At 35.7% G+C, this 14,928-nt stretch overlaps 1 protein-coding gene and 1 pseudogene across 1 annotated transcript in view; one reads left to right on the top strand and one right to left on the bottom strand.

Annotated features, from left to right (window-relative positions):
- Positions 1-14,928, top strand: part of Dnah12 (dynein axonemal heavy chain 12) — a 262,207-nt gene that overhangs the window by 229,482 nt on the left and 17,797 nt on the right. Inside the window, exons 60-65 of the mRNA XM_077795643.1 lie at positions 518-676; positions 3,715-3,859; positions 9,274-9,424; positions 9,631-9,884; positions 10,028-10,168; positions 14,177-14,314. Coding sequence (XP_077651769.1) covers positions 518-676; positions 3,715-3,859; positions 9,274-9,424; positions 9,631-9,884; positions 10,028-10,168; positions 14,177-14,314 — 988 coding nt within the window. The remainder of the gene's footprint in view (positions 1-517; positions 677-3,714; positions 3,860-9,273; positions 9,425-9,630; positions 9,885-10,027; positions 10,169-14,176; positions 14,315-14,928) is intronic.
- LOC113182606 (DDB1- and CUL4-associated factor 4 pseudogene) lies at positions 1,986-2,755 on the bottom strand (annotated as a pseudogene).

Genomic DNA, 14,928 nt, shown 5'->3' with positions numbered 1-14,928 from the left:
AGTGTATGGCTTCCCATTCTTTGCCTAATCTCCTGAGATTTTGCCCTGCTCTTACATTCCTTAGTATTTTCCAGTAGAAGTAAAAGAGCATCTATACCAATTTTTCTGGAGCTTCTTTTCAATTAACTTCCCCCTTTCTGATACTCTGCCAATAAATTCCAGCCAGCTTAGCCCACCATAACTAAATTCTATCTGTTCAACCCAAGAAACTTGCCAAGATTTGAATCTAACTAGTTCTGTACCCTGCAAATCTGGAAAATGCTACTTGGTAGACAACTCAGGCAATCTTATGAGTCACCTATTTGTCTCTTTTCTCTCAGTGGCCATAGCTCTGCACTAGCTATTATAAAATTTACCAAAAAAACAGTTTCATTAATTTTTTATGGTTTTTATTGTTGTTTACAGCAGGAAATTAAGTATAGCCCCAATTATTCCATCCAGCCTCTACAGCAGAAGTTGATGTCTTTCAATTTTAAAGTCAGCAATTTAAAATACCCCCCTTATTTTTGAAATACAGGGCAAAGAAAGAAATTGAATACCAGGAACTGATGTTTCTTTTAACTGGAGGAGTAAGTCTTAAGGCTGCTGAGAAAAATCCTGATCCAACTTGGCTGCAGGATAAAAGTTGGGAAGAAATTTGTCGAGCAAGTGAATTTCCTGCCTTCAAAAAATTGAAGTAATTATTTACATTTGATTATTTAACATTGAATAGTAATGAGTAGATTTGTAATTTAGTGATTTTTTATGGTTCTTTTTAGTTTATTGGTTGGTAGAAAGATGGGCTTTTTATTATTTTGTATACAAATGTAGCTCCTATGTTACAAAAAGTCAAAGCCAATTTCTTTGACCCTGTACCCTTGAATCTGACATTCAGGTTACCATTATATAAACAAAAGCTTCTATACCCTAAATTCTGGAAGATGCCCCAACAAAGGTAGATTAAAGATTATTTAAAACTTCTTTCATTATAAAGAACTATCTTTCTGTGCCTCTGAATGGTAATAAAAGAAGAATCCCAAAGATCTACTGTTGATAGTGAAATTGAGAAGACCAAGTTTAATAATTTCAAACTTAATCCTTAAGTATTTCTGTAAAGACTGAGAAATGACTACCCTTTTCTTCTCCACTACAGCTGGCTTTCTCAAGTATAGATATATGTCTTCCTGGGAGCCAGGCATTGAAACACAATCTCATTTGTCTCATTAGTATTCTCCAAAGGCTTCTGGTAAAAGAAGCTTTAATTTAGTTGTTTCAGTTCTTGCCATCTTCAGTCCTTAGGGAAAAAAAAAGACTTTTTTATTAAAAAAAAAAGTGTGTGGGAGAGGTACTATTCTAAGTAATAGTGGCCTAACCAACAAGAAATTAAAGAAAAGGAAATAAGTGCTTTTTATGACAAAGATTTTCAATTATTTAACTGAAATAACTTTACTGAAATGTTTCCACATAAAAGTTCACCTTGCCCCCAGCAAGCAATTAGATGGGATCTGCGTATCACTTAAAATGCCTTCATGAGAACTGGAAATAAGCCACTCTTTACTCTCTTAAGTCAAATCACATTCTTCTGGGCTATACCCTACAGAATTAGCTTTAGGAAAAACAGTAATAGCCAGATGGCCAGTAATAGCCCTTAGTGCCTCTGGAAGAGGACCAAGAAGAGCAGATCAGCATGAACTGTCGGCCTCAGAAAACAGGGTATGGGAAAGATATAGTTCTGAGCTGGTGGGTATTGTGGAGATTCCATATTTGTGGAGATTCCATATTTTTGTGTAGCCATTCTGCCCTGCCACAAAGATTATTATTATCATCATTCCTCCCCTCCCCCCTCCTCCTTCTTTATCTTCTTCATCTTCTTCTTCAATGTATTTTTAGTTGTAGGTAAACACAATACCTTTATTTTATTTTTATGTGGTGCTGAGGATCAAACCCAGAACCTCACGCGTGCTAGGCAAGCACTCTACCTCTGAGCCACAATCCCAGCACCCCCCCTAACCCAGGATTCCTTCTTTCTTGTGCATGTGCATTAGCAGGTGGGCATACTCATTTTATTTGACCTTTGTTCCCCTTACATACTTAGTGGCCCTTGGATCTCATAGCTTGTTCTTTCCAGCCATGTCTGATGTCATCAGTTATGCTCTTCTTGGAGGGTTCACATAGAGGTCACTGTTGAGTTGAGGAAAAGAAGGGTGGCCTTCCAGCCCTTGCCTTGATTTTGACAATGCAGGTCAATGGCAAAGATCTCCCTAGAACAATAGCTATTAAACAGCAAAGAAGCCATAAGAGCATATTGTTGGGCCAAGACTCACTGATAGCTACATGTAGTCCCAGGGTCATTGGAGCTGCCAAGACAAGCCAGTACTGAAGCAATTATTTGCTGAATGTTCATGGACCATGCACAGGATTAGGCACCCAGGGATCTGAAAACTGCAGAGCATGTCAAGCTGGTCTGTACCTGGGATACTACTGATGAAAAGTAGTGCTGGGAGCAGAAAGATGCAGCCTGGGGGTCTCTGCATGTCCAATGAGATGCAACAGAGTGTGGAAATCCAAGTGATTTCAGCAGGACCTGGCATATAGAACTCATGTTCTAATTGATGAAGTAGAGGTTTTCATTAGGTGCACATTGAATGTGGAGGTCTTCAGGCCACATAGGTTGATGATGCCATACTATGAAGAGCTGATCAGTATAATATCAGTGTTTCTATCTGTCAGTATAATATTAGTCACTTGCCAAAGCAAAGGGATCTGAGGTCTGTATTTGGTCAGTTTACCTCTCACTCACAACTTATGGGCTAAATGACTATCCTTCCTCATGATGAGAAGAAAGATACATTGAATTCCATTCTGGCTTCTTTGTTTTCCTGCTTGTCCCCTCCTCTGCAGCTGAAGTCTTCTGCTCTGTACTTTCTTTTGCCAGATGTTATTCAAGGAGAAGTTGGCAGTTGTTAGTCCAAGGAGCAAGCAAGCAAAAAATAGTTTTCCCCTCCCCCCCCCCTTGGTGGTGAGGAGTGAATGCAGGACCTCACACATGGTAGGTAAGCATTCTACCACTGAGTCACATCCCTAGCTCTTTTTTCAAATTTTTATTTTGAGACAAGGTCTTACTAACTTGCCCAGGCTGGCCTTAAACTTACCATTTTCCTGACTCAGCCTCTCAAACAAAAAAATAGCATTTCTTTTTAAAAAATATTTATTTATTTATTTTTAGTTGTAGTTGGACCCAATACCTTTATTTCATTCATTTATTTTTATGTAGGGCTGAGGATCAAACCCAGGGCCCCAAGCATGCTAGGCGAGTGCTCTACCACTAAGCCACAATCCCAGCCCCAAAATGGCATTTCTTTTCAGGACCAAAATAATACCCTGGTAAATATGATACTGAAGAACTTCCAGTTGTACCCAATGAGGTTGATACTTATCATGCCCATTGCCCGAGTTTTATAGGCTCTGTGGTTTCTATTATACCTCTCTTTAGAATTGTGTGAGTCAAGGGTTGTCTTGGTGGCTTCTTCTCTCATGTCTTCTCCTACTCTGCCAGCTGCCTTTATTCATTTCTGTTCCTAGTTAGAGTGTACTTTCCAGCTTCCCCTCAGTTACAGTTCCTGTAATCTAGTGATTTTTAAATGGCTCTATAACTTTTTTATTTTTTCCCCTTGCTCAACAGTCTCTCAAAACCTTTCCAAATAAAAACAATAATTATTAAACTTTTTCTACTAGGACCCATTTTTGTGAACATTTACTGGAATGGCGGGAAATCTATGACAGTAAAGAGCCACATAATGCAAAATTTCCAGCACCATTGGATAAGAATCTAAATGAACTACAGAAAATAATAATTCTTCGGTGCTTAAGGCCAGATAAGGTAAAAGACATATGTGGTTGATTTGGAATCCAGATAATTTGCCATTTATGAAATACTAGTCTTAAAGATATAGTCATGTACTGCTTAATGATGTTTCCGTCAATGATGGACCTCATAATATGACAAAGTTCACATAATATTATAATGCAGCTGAAAAATTTCTGTTACCTAGTGATGTTGTGTCCATCATGAGGGCATAGTATAATGCATCACTTACATGTTTGTGGCATGCTGGTGTATCCATTGAACCTCCAGTCATATGAAAGTATAGCACAGATAATTATGTAACTATATAATACTTAATGATGACCATAAATGATTATTGCTGTTTTATTTTCTACACTATATTTTAATTAAGAATTTAGAATGTACTCCCCTTTATTTTAAAAAACGTGAAACAACCTCAGGCAAGCCTTTCAGAAGGTATTTCAAAAGAAAGCCTTCTTATCATAGGAAATGACAGTTCCATGGGCATTAACACCTCCTGAATACCTTCTAGTGGGATGAGATGTAAGGTGGAAGACAATGATACTGACAATTCTGATCCTGTGCAGGTCTAGGCTAATGTGTGTGTTTGTGTCTTAGTTTTACAAAATAGATTTAAAATTTTGAGAATTTTTAAAAATAGAAAATAGTTTATAGAATTAGACTATAAAGAAATATTTTCATACAGCTATACAATGTATGTTTTAAGTTTCTACCAAAAAAAAAAACTCAAAAAGTTTTAAAAACTTTAAATTTGTGAGTGAAAATATAATAGTAAGTTAAGGCTAAATTTCTTATCCAAGAGAGAGAAACTTTTTAAAATTCAGTATACTGAGTCTACAGTGTTCATGGACTCTGTAGTAGTACATGGTAATGTCCTGGGCCTTCACATTTGGTCATCATTCAATGAATCATCCAGAGCAACTTCCAGTCCTAATTAGCTCCATTCATGGTAAGTGCCCTGGACAGATGCAACATTTTTCTTTTGTATTATACTTTTACTATATATATTTTTGATTAGATATGTTTAGATTCCATTTAGATATGTTTAGATATCATTATGTTGTAATTACCTATAATATTCAGTACAGTAGCATGCTGTACAGATGTATAGCCTAAAAGCATTAAGTTATATAATAGAGCCTAGGTGTATAGTGCACTATATCAGGTAGGTTTCTGTAGATAATACTCTGTGATACTCAGGAAATCAACTAATGACACATTTCTTGGAAATTAATCCCTGTTATTAAGTAACACACAGCTGTATTATTATTTGATTTTTGTGGGGGGTAGGTTGGTTTTGTTTTGTTTTGTTTTGTTTTTTGGCAGTCCTAGGGATTGAATCCATGGCCTTGTGCATGCCAGGCAAGTGTTCTACCACTGAACTACATCCCAGCACTGTTATTTGGTTCTTTAATTCTCATTTCAGATACTCACACGGTATCAAACACAGTATCTCATTTCAGAACCCCACAGATGGGGTAATTATTCATCTGTGGGTTTATTGGAGATACTTTTGGCCATTGTTTCCTCTTCAGGATTTTTTTTTCTTTTCTTTGTGGTACTGGAGATTGAATCCAAGGGTGGTCTACCACTGAGCTGTAGCCCAGCCCTTTTGTAAAATTTGAAATGGAGTCTAAGTTGCCCAGGCTAGCCTCCAACTTGTGATCCTCCTGCCTAAGCCTCCCAAGTAGCAGGGATTATAGGCATGCACCATTGCATTTGGCTTCTCAAATATTTTTTGCCAGCCCACTCAAGATTCCAATTATATATATGTTAGGCTGTTTGATATAGTGCCATACTAGTGATGTTAAAATGATGTGTTTTTTTTAATCTTTTGTGTCTTTGTATTCATTTGAATAGTTTCTGATGCTCTTTTTGTTTGCTGATTTTTTTCCTTTTGTAGTGTTAATCCCATCCAATACATTTTTTAGTTATGTATTTCATCTTTAGAATAGTTTTTTTGTTTTTTTTTTATATGTGTTCTATTTCACTTTTCAATCTGCTCACATTTTTTAAAGCTTTAAACACAAGTTATAACTGTTTTCAAATCCTTAACTGCTAATTCAATCATTTCTGGATCTCTTATTTTACTTATTATACTTATTTGTCAACTTATTTTACTCTTGGTTATAGATTATATTTTCCTGCTTCTGGGCATGTCCAATAATATTTGATTGGGTGTTGTACACTGTAAATTACTGATGGCTTATTTTTGTTATATTCCTATAAAGATTATGTGTTTTAGGCTGGGGTTGTGGGCTCATTGGTAGAGCACTAGCCTAGCATGTGAGAGGCCCTGAGTTCTATCCTCATCACCACATAAAAATGAATAAGTAAAATAAAGGTATTATGTCCAACTATAACTAAAAAAATAAATATTAAAAAAAGATTGTTGTTGTGGGGCTAGGGTTGTGGTTCAGTGGTAGAGTGCTTGCTGAGCATGTGTGAGGCACTGGGTTCGATCCTCAGCACCACATTTAAAAAAATACATAAAATAAAGTTATCATGTTCATCTACAACTAAAAATATTTTTTAAAAAAGATTGTTATGCTTTGTCCTACTATTCAGGGATCAACAAACACTAACTGTGGACCAAATCCAACATTTGATTTCTTTCTTTTTTTTCATATATATATATATATATATATATATATATATATATATATATATATTTAGTTGTCAATGGACCTTTATTTTATTTATTTATATGTGGTACTGAGGATCCAACCAAATGCCTCACGCATGCTTGCAAAGCACTCTGCCACTGAGCCACAACTCCAGCCCCCATGATTTCTTTTATCCAGCCCATGAAAGAAGAATGTTTTACACATTATAAAGTAACTATTTTAAAAATAAGAATATGCATCAAAAATTGTATGTGTCCTACAAAGCCAAAAATATTTACTATCTGGCCCTCTACAGAGTAAGTTTGCCAACTCCTGTGGCTATATAATTAAATTACTTGACTTTAAATTGTTCCTTTTGAGTATTACTATTATTATTAAAATTTGTTAAGGATCATCTTAAATAGTCTTTCCAACTGATAGTTTAGCCCAACTATTAAAGTGTTGCCCTTATGGGATCTTTACTGGATGTCCCAGGTGATCATCAAGGACTCCTCATTGTGTTTATTGGGAACTTTAATGAATTTCTAGTCTTGCATGAACTCTGATAGTTCCCTGAACCCCCAGCTCACACCTCCCCAATCATTCTTTGCTTGGCCTTATACACACATGCCACAGTATTCATAAAAAAAAAAAACTCCAAGGTTTTTTTATACAAATTTCTGAACTCTGCCTGAATAGTTCTCTCCTAATTGGAACTCTACAACTCCTGGCTGCCTTGGTCTCCTTGAATTCCTTTTCTGTCTTATCAGTCCAGCAACACTGCAGTGCTGTGTATGAGTCTGCTTTCCATTGCTGTAGCAAAATACCCGATACAAACAACTTAAAAGGAAGAAAGGTTTATTTTGGGTCATGATTTCAGCAGTTTCAGTCCATGGTCTCTTGGCCCCATCATTTTGGACTTTTGATGAAGCAGAGCCTTTAGTAGTAAACATGTTGTGGATCAGAGCTGCTCTCCTCATGGCATCCAGGAAGCAAACAAAAAGAGTGAGGAAGGGAATAGGACAAGATATATCCTTCCAGGGCTTGCCCCCAGTTACCTACTTCTTCTAGCTAGGTCCCATCTCCTATAGTTTTCACCAACTCCCAATAGTCCATTCAATTATGAATCCATCTGTGGATTAATTTGTTGATAAGATTATAGATGTAATGATTCAATCACTTCCCAGAAACCCCACCTCTCAATTGCTGCATTGGGAACGAAGTCTTTAATATATGAGTCTTTAGTGGACATTCTAGATCCAAACCATAACATTCTACTTCTAGTCTTACCCTCTGTTAAGAAGAAAACTGAGGAATCAATAGGGTTCACTTTGTTTCCTTTTTATCTAGGATCACAGTCCTGCACCACCTAATGCCAATGTCTTTAATGGTTGTTTTATTAATTTTGCCTGTTTTAAAATTGTTTATAGTGGGAAGGTAATTCTAATCCCTTTAACTAGAAACAGAAGATGGTAGAAAATCTTGTATATGTCACAAAATTATTAGTCCAAATGTGTATAAAAATATTTTTATAGGTGGGATAAGTAAGATAATACCATTTTTCACACACCAAGAAAGATTATTATGTGTTACAAAAGGAAAAACTTGATAGAAAACACAAACATCTATGTTCACACATATAGTTTAAACTTTGGCGGTAAAGTAAAATTTATTTACAGTTTTTAAATGTTAAACAGTAAGAAAGACTGTTCAAGACTTGTAACAAGTAGTAATCAAGGCTCACAATAGAGGAGAGACAGAAGGCTCAACTCTGAATACAACCGAGATGGTTGGGGATTTGCAGCCAAAGAGAAGGGTGAGAGAAAGTAGGATAGAGAGAATCCTGACCCAAAGGATTTTTGCTTTAAGCAGGCCATTATGATCAGATTTGAGGGATTAGGGTGATTGATTTAATCAGATATGAAGGATGGTGGGTTTTTACTAAACTGATTTAGCAGAATTCTTGCTACAGTTGGGCATTATGTAAAATTGTGGATGTATAACCGACGTGATTCTGCAATCTGCATTTGGGGTAAAATTGGGAGTTCATAACCCACTTCAATCTAATGTATGAAATATGATATGTCAAGAGCTTTGTAATGTTGTGAACAACCAAAAAAATTAAAAAAGAAAAAAAAAGAATTCTTGCTACAGAAGGTCTCCTAAGGACAAGGCCTAGAAGAAAAAAGACTTAGAGGAGCCTAAGGTTTGGTCAAGGAGAGAATCTGTTGTCACTTCACTTTCCTTGGCTCCAGGTACACCATATATAATATGAAGGTGTTAAAAATGATAACAACAGTCTCTTCCTTCCTTCTCTGTCCTTCCTTCCTCCCTCTCTACTTGTTACATTTTCAGTAAAGTCACACAAGGAGCATTATCTAATGCTTCATTCTATCTCTGGGCAGGTTCAAAAGGAGGCTACCTAATTATTTGATTCCTGAATATTTCTCCTCAATATTTCTCCTCACTCTAACTCATAATATCTTGATACATTGTTAAAACTTACCTCATTTTCTCCTACCTGATAATAATGTGTGTGTGTGTGTGTGTGTGTGTGTGTGTATGAGAAAGAGACCAATTTGTATTTCATTTTCTATAAACAGCTTTCTCCTCTGCCCATTTTACTTTTGGATTGCTATTCTTCTATTAAATTAGCAAACACATTTTGCATATTAGGGAAATTAGTGCTTTGTCTGATATGCTAAATGCTTTTTTTGGCCATTAGGTTCAAATTTCATTTTTTCTCATTTTTCAATAATAATCAAAGTTGTTGTATAAAATAGAAATTACTCCAAAGACCACATTTTCTCTCTTCACCAGATAACACCAGCTATAACAAATTATGTAACAGACAAACTCGGAAAAAAGTTTGTAGAACCTCCACCATTTGATTTGACAAAGAGTTATTTGGATTCAAACTGTACCATTCCCTTAATTTTTGTGCTGTCTCCAGGAGCAGATCCCATGGCCAGTAAGTGTATATGTTGTAATATTGTAAACTTCTAAGAAATTACAATTAAAATATTTTGCTCTTGCCTACTTGTTATATGATTATAAATTAGTAAATCTGGCATTCATAGGGAGAGATAACTAGAACTTTCTATGATAATACATGTATACATAGAAATCATAAGGCATATTTTATAATTCTAAAGTAATTTCTTGTTCTCTTCATAGGCTTACTGAAATTTGCAAATGATAAGTCTATGTCTGGAAATAAATTTCAAGCCATTTCACTGGGACAGGGACAAGGACCAATTGCAACAAAAATGATTAGAGCAGCAGTAGAAGAAGGAACTTGGGTTTGCCTACAGAATTGTCACCTTGCTGTCTCCTGGATGCCCATGTTGGAAAAAATATGTGAAGATTTTAGTACTGAAACCTGTAACTCATCCTTTAGGCTTTGGCTCACAAGTTACCCATCTCCAAAAGTATGTTTGTTTATTATAGAAGTCAATTTAGCTGTTACATTGTATGTCTTGAGTTTTAGACATTTGTTAATTCACTAGTTGTATGCATTTTTAGGTTCTAAGATTGCTATCTTGCATAATGTTTTTCATATATTTTGTCTTAGTTCCCAGTAACAATTCTACAGAATGGAGTAAAAATGACTAATGAACCTCCCACGGGTCTTCGGCTAAATCTCCTTCAGTCATATCTCACGGATCCAATTTCTGATGTTCAATTTTTCAAAGGATGTCAGGGAAAAGAACTGGTAACATTCAACTTCTGAAACTTTTAAATTGTTTCATAGTGATTAAATATGTTAATATAAAATTGTTATTTAATGTTTTAAAATTCATGCATTTCCTAACAAGACAAATTATTCCTACTCCTTCATTATTTTGTTCCTGGTTGTTTGTGTTCTGCTCACCACAAGTAGTAACATTGAAATAAATATTTTTGAATGAACGAATGTATTTTAGGTTGTAAACCAAAGTACAACAGGGTTTTCAGTTAACAACCAAGAGTAGTAATCTATTTTTACATCATTTATTCATTCTTTCAACAAATTTGTGTATTAGGCACTCTCTAGGTGCTAGACACAAAGCAGTGAGAACAAAATAGATACAAGGAAATCTGCCTTCATGGAACTTAAATTCAAGTGATAATGTCTTAGCATATTAATAATGTTTTTCAGCATATCCATCTAAAACAGTTTATATGGTGTTGGGTACTTCAGAAGGTCCCAATAAAATAATACTGTCTGAATTCTTACCACTTGAGAAGCAGGAAAGAATATAAACATAGAGGAACTAAGCATAATCTTAATTTTTTATATAGGCTAGATTGGAAGATGATGTAACTTATATCTGTGAGAAAATGGATTACTTATTAACTGAACCCCAGAATTAAGATTTACCTCTATAGGAATAGAGGAAAACTCAGTTCCCTGCAAGAAGATCATTTCTAAGAGAGAAAAAGGAGAAGCTGAGCCACGCATATTGGTTAATTTTCCCCAAAATTTACTACCTCTTCTATAGCAAATAAGTATAAGGATGGAGAAAAGTAAGGGATGATATGTTAGTTGAGGCTTCCCACCATGGAAGGAAACAGCATTGGGAGAAAATTGTCCCTCCGCCCTCTTTTCAACATATAGTATTTATCATATTTGCCTAGTTGAGCTAGAAGAATGTTACTGAAGGTGAAACATGACCAAATTATTTGGAATCCAGCCCCCTCTGCTTAATGATAATTTGTGTGCTTCTACTTCTGCACATTTTGTTTGTAAGGCTATGAGAAAGGGAAATATTTTGTGTGTTTTTAGCTAGAAAAAGAACTTAGTAGAATGGAGGAAGTGGTATAGTATTTGATTCTCATCCAGTACCTAGAAGCTAGTACCTAGGAACTCTAGTACCTAGAAGAAAGAGGTCCCGAAACAGAGAATAACAAGCAGAACTAATTTGGGGCTCAGATAACTAAAAAAAAAAAAATTGTGCTGTGTTGGAAAGAAGCACTCTGATTCTTTCTATATTACAACTTGAGCAAGCAATATTGGTATCTGGGGACATCCAAAATTAGCATCCATGTCACATATCATCATTTTATAATCATTGGCAATAAGTAAGGCTTCACCAAGCAACTTCTCTGATATTAAAAAAAAATGGAAGCTGAAGTAAGATCAGAAAAAGTGCAAATGCCTTGTAACATTCATTCTCAGCATGCATCAGATTCTCCTACAAGGCTTAGTGAAACATCTTGGTGAACCCCATCCCCAGAGTAGGCCTGGGATAGGGCTTGAGAATTTGCCATTCTAAGTCTCAAGTGAAACTGATACTGCTGATCCTGAAATCACACTTTGAAAATCATTGTGTTTTAAGAATTTTTTAGAACATCTAGTTTTGGCAGGATGGAGGAATCTAGATAATAGGACTATGAGCAAACTTTCCTGATATCCCTTTTCACATCTCTTCAGTTCATATCTAATTTTAGCTACAACTGTAAAAGAGATGATAGATCTTTGTGTACTCATTCGCCTTAGGCTGATAGCATCCCATCTAAGTATGCACATTTCTGCTTTCTGTCTTCAGGAATTCTCTATGCCACCAGAGCCCTTATGGCCTACAGATACATTATCACTTTGAGTTTTGTCAATTTTATTTTTGTTTGTTCTAATTAGTTATACATGACAGCAGAATACATTTCAATTCATTATACAAAAATAGAGCACAACTTTTCATTTCTCTGATTGTACACGATATAGAGTCGTACCACACGTGCGGTCATACATGTACCTAGGCTAATGATGTTCATCGCATTCCATCATCTTTCCTATCCCCATGTCCCCTCCCCTCCCTCCCTCCCCTTTGCTGAGTTTTATTTTTTTATTTAATTTATTTACTTATTGGTGAAAATAATATTGTTGACAGGGAACACTTTTCTCAGAAGAATTGTATCCCTGCCATAGCAAAATCTTTAATAACTCATTCTAATATTGACTTTTCCTCTTGCCCTGTGTTCCTTTCCCCACTCTTTCTTTTCTGCTTCATGGGATCACCTCCCATATAAGCCCACCTTCACCCTAATCTTTCCTTCAAGTTGTGCTCTTGGAGGAACCCAATGTAAATAAAGACCAAAGACAGAAAACAATGCAGCTATTTAGTTTTCCAAAACTTGAATGATGGTCTCTGCCTAAAGAAAAGCCATTATGTGAATGCTGAGTGAAATAAACCAGACTCAAAAAGTCAAGGGTTGAATGTTTTCTCTCAGATGCAGAAGTGAGAGAGAAATAAGGAATTAAAAAAAAAAAGATGGGGGTTGGATCTCTTGAAAATAGTTGGGAGAACAGTGGAATAGACCATGGGAACTGAGGAGGAGGAAGGACGGATAAGAAAGGGCAGGAACTGCAGAATGAAATCACATCATGCTATGTGCATGTATGAATATATCACAACAAATTCCACTTTTGTATTTAATGCACCAAGTAAAAACATAAAGAAAATGAATTATGTGAAAATACAGTGTCTGGAAAGTATATGTAAATTAATATGATTTATTAATATATGAAAATACATGTTAATTCTTTCCATTGCCAAAATGTTATTCTCATATCAGATGTTTCACCATAGCATTTATCTAGTATATTTAAAATATGCTTTGATTTATGTACATTATTTCAAGAATATATCAGTTTAGTAATGCATAGCATGCTTGCTTCCCCTGACTCCCTACCCTGCAGTGCTTGTAATTGAACCCAGGGCCTTGCACATGCTAGACAGACATTCTACCACTGAGTTACATCCCCAGCCTTTTTAATTTTATTTTGAAATGGAGTCTTGCTAAGTTTCTCAGGCTGGTCGCAAACTTTGTGATCCTTCTTCAGCTTCCCCAGTATCTGTAATTACAGGCCTGCACCACCACACCCAGCAGAAGGCTTGCATTTAAACTGTTTTTGTTTGTTTGGTTGGTTTTTTTGATACAGAGTCTTGCTATGTTACCCAGGCAGGTCTTGCACTCCTGGGTTTAAGCAGTCCTCCTGCCTCAGCCTCTTGAGTAGATGGGACTTCAGTTACACACCACCATGTCCTGCTTGCACTTTTATAATAAATAAGCCAGGTACAGTGAAGTATGCCTGTAGTTCCAGCCATTCAGAATGTAGACTTAGAACTGTTTGAGGTTACCTGACTTAAAGTACATGGCATAAGTGCTTGAAATGTACTTAGGGCTACCTTAAAAAATGTATGGTCATACCCAGAATGCTGACACAGGTTATGAGAGGCCCATGTGACATCCATATTTCAACATATGAAGTTATCATGTATAGACCAAATGAACAATGGTTTCAAAAGTGATCTCTAGATGAAAAATAACAAAGTCTAGAATTATATATTGGGATTTTTCAAATCCTAATAATTATTCTTCTGAACTTATAGTCTCAAATATATGCCAGCAAAACTACAGGACAACATTTGAGTACTGAGATTGCAAATATCTGTGAATAATACCAAGGTATTTTAGCCAATATCTGAATCAAATTGTAACATTCTTGCATTTTAATGAAGTTTAATATTGTGGTTAGTTTAGCTTTGGAAATTTGAATTAAGTGATAAGATGATGTTTTAATAATAAGTATTATTTTAGATCTTTTAAAAATAGCACTTTAGATACATAGTCAAATAGATACTTGGTCATAGATCCTTGTAATGAAAAAGGTCACCTGTTCCCCTCATCTTACTGATGAAAATCTAATCGTAATTTTTGTTGTATAATTTTTACATGAAAGGCATGGGAGAAGTTGCTATTTGGAGTTTGTTTTTTTCATGCCCTTGTGCAAGAGAGAAAGAAATTTGGTCCTCTTGGTTGGAATATTCCATATGGATTTAATGAATCAGATTTACGCATCAGTATCCGGCAACTACAGGTAATATTGGAAAGGAACGGAACTAACATTTATGAATGATTACTGTTAACTAGGTCCTATGCAAGCCCCTTTGTTTACAATAATTGATTCGGTTCTCCCAACATCACTAATACATGGGTAGATTGTTGTAATAGCTTTTTTCCACCTGGATTCTTTCAGTTGCAAATAATGGGAAACTTGATTCGAACTGGCTTAAACCATGATTAAATTTATTATCACACATAAAAAAGAGGATCATAGAAAGAACAAGTTCTGAAGTTGGTTGATTGAGCCACATGACAGCATTGTTATCAAGAACCCTGGTTCTTTCATCTTTTTGCAGTGCCACTCTCAGTATTGGCTTTATAGGTTCTCACTATCTTTCCTCCTCCACTCAGCCAATTCTACAATTTAGTTCTATCAGCCAACAGAAGCAGGCTGTCTACATTAAGCAGAAAAGTAATATATAGAAAAGTTATATATGGAAACAATGGAAAGGATATTTGGTACCTCACAGGATTACCAAGACAGTTGGAAATCCAGGCTCAGAGGAAAGGCATCTAGAGCCATATCTAGAATTATGACTGATAAGAGCAGCATCTCTACCCTTGTTGAATATTAGAAATCAGAGCCTG

This window comes from Urocitellus parryii, chromosome 3 (assembly GCF_045843805.1).
Source record: "Urocitellus parryii isolate mUroPar1 chromosome 3, mUroPar1.hap1, whole genome shotgun sequence".
NCBI lineage: Eukaryota > Metazoa > Chordata > Mammalia > Rodentia > Sciuridae > Urocitellus > Urocitellus parryii.
The sequence above is the reverse complement of the archived record's forward strand: the minus strand, read 5'-3'. Positions and strand labels throughout refer to the sequence as shown.